General features: G+C 43.4%; 1 protein-coding gene across 1 annotated transcript in view; it reads left to right on the forward strand.

The window, feature by feature from the left end:
- LOC116080263 (cytochrome c oxidase subunit 8C, mitochondrial) overlaps positions 1–1,253 on the forward strand; it is a 1,562-nt gene extending 309 nt beyond the window's left edge. The window contains exon 2 of the mRNA XM_031356608.1: positions 927–1,253. Coding sequence (XP_031212468.1) covers positions 927–1,019 — 93 coding nt within the window. The 3' untranslated portion in view covers positions 1,020–1,253. The remainder of the gene's footprint in view (positions 1–926) is intronic.
- Positions 1,254–2,306: the final 1,053 nt, after the last annotated feature.

The following is a 2,306-nucleotide window of genomic DNA, read 5'->3' on the forward strand; positions in this document are numbered from 1 at the left end:
TGGTCTGTGGTGTGGTGTGTGTATGTGTGTGATATGTGTGTAGTCTGTGGTTGTGTGTGTGTATGGTGTGTATGGTGTGTGTGCGCATATGCGCACGCATGTGTGTATGTGTGTGGCGTGTGATCTGTGTGGTGTGTGTATGTGTGTGATGTGTGTGTGGTTTGTGTGGTGTGTGGGTGGGTGGTGTGGTGTGTGTGGTTTCGTGTGTGGTGTGTGTGTGTGTGATGTATGTGGTGTGTATGTGTGTGGTGTGTGTGGTTGTATGTGTGTGGGAGGCTTCAGTTGTGAGGTCACTTTGAATGGAGATTCAGGGCAAGGGTGAGTCCCAGGTAAGACCTGGCCCTCCATTATGGGCATGGAGGCACAGGGTCCTTGATTTACTCCAGGGTAATCTACTTGCCTAGTGGCCAAGCCATAGCATTTTCTCTAAAAAATGGTGGAGATGCTGTTCATCGTCGAGCTTCCAGAATCCAGAGGTCAGAAACTGACAACTATGGAAAGAAATTGAGTTTTCTGAGAATTCAGTTGAATACAAATGGAATACATTGCTAGAACCCAAGCCTTTTTTTTTTCTTTTGGTCACATGACAAATTTCACAGCACACTTTTGTGCATGTGTTCACTGAAGTGCAGGTATCTGAAGAGGCCAGAGGTGTTGGATCTGGTTGATTATGACCTGCCTGACATGAGTTCTGGGAACCATATTTAGGTTCTCTGCAAAGACTGATAGAAGGTTTTAGCAGACGGGCCATCTCTCTGACCTTCAAGAAAGATCTTTAGCTGTGTGTATGAGGAAGGGGAAACACACCCAGAATTTTGTGCATAAAAACCCGCAAAGCTGGTGTTCTACTGCTAACCTCCATGCCTCTGTCCATAAGCCATTTTAGGCAGTGGCTCATACTCAATATTCTTTTTCTTCTTTTCCAGGAGTCGGCTGTTGGAGTTGTCGTGTTTTTTACGACCTGTTACATCCCAATGGTGTATGTGCTGAGCAATCTGAAGCATTTCAAAGGTGAATAGATACAAGATGTTGATGAGCAGCACCTCAGGTCCAAAATGTTTTCGGAAAAGGCCATGGCTCCTTTAAATGAGAAAAAGTGCCTGTTTGAACCTCTTGTGACAATTTAGTCTTATAACTGTATATCTCTAGTGTTCTGTACTTTCTTTCTTTTTGGATTGTGCATCATATGGACGGCAAGCATAGTCTGCTTAAGTGTTAAATAATAAAATGCAAATATTTGTTTGTGCTTAGTATTGCTTTTTTACTTGTTTTGGTTTGGTTTGGCTTGAAATGTTAGGGATCCAACCTAGGCTCTCATACATGGGAGGCACTCTACCACTGAACCACAGCCCCAGAGATTGTTTTCTGAACATCATTAAAGCTGACAAAAATTTACTAATGAAAAATTACAATGAGAAAAAAATGGATGAGGATTGTTATGAAAGGTTGCACTCAGTGATTCCAAGCAACATCAAAGTTTCATGGATGTGAGTGCTTGAATCTAATAACTTTCTATGAAAGATGAAACAGGCTTTGAGGCCATGGGGGTTTGAATGGAAATAGTCCCATAGCCTCAGAGGGAGTGGCACTGTTAGGAGGTGTGACCTTGTTGGAGGAAGTGTGTCACTGGGGGTGGGCTTTGAGGTTTCCAGTGCTCAAGGCAGGCCCAGCATCACTCTCTCCTTGCTGTCTGCCAAATGGAGGCAGAACTCTCAGCTACCTGTCCAGTACCACGCCTGCCATGCTTCTTGACATGATGCCAGTGGACTAAACCTCTGAATTGTAAGCCACACCTAATTAAATGTTTTCCTGTATAAGAATTGTCATGGTTGGGGCTGGAGAGATGGCTCAGTGGTTAAGAGCACTGACTGCTCTTCAGGAGGTCCTGAGTTCAATCCCAGCAACCACATAGTGGCTCACAACCATCTGTAATGAGATCTGATGCCCTCTTCTGGTGCGTCTGAAGACAGCTACAGTGAACTTACATATAATTAAAAAAAAAAATTGCCATAGTCACAGTATCTCTTCAAACCAAGACAAAGGTATTATAAATTTAGCTATGTTTTTCATGTTTTGCTGGTCCCATTTTTACTGTGTGAAGACGTGTGTGTGTGTGTGTGTGTGTGTGTGTGTGTGTGTGTGCGCGCGCGCACGCTCGCGGTGTGCCTTTTGGGAATGAAGCACATGGCCTCTCTGTGTACTCCAGCCTGAGTTTTAGTTCTGTATTCATCTTTTCAAGTTTTGTTTACTACTTTTACATAGTCACTCTCATTTCTAATTTTCTTATTCTTAATTATATTTCAGGC

This window comes from Mastomys coucha, unplaced genomic scaffold (assembly GCF_008632895.1).
Source record: "Mastomys coucha isolate ucsf_1 unplaced genomic scaffold, UCSF_Mcou_1 pScaffold6, whole genome shotgun sequence".
NCBI lineage: Eukaryota > Metazoa > Chordata > Mammalia > Rodentia > Muridae > Mastomys > Mastomys coucha.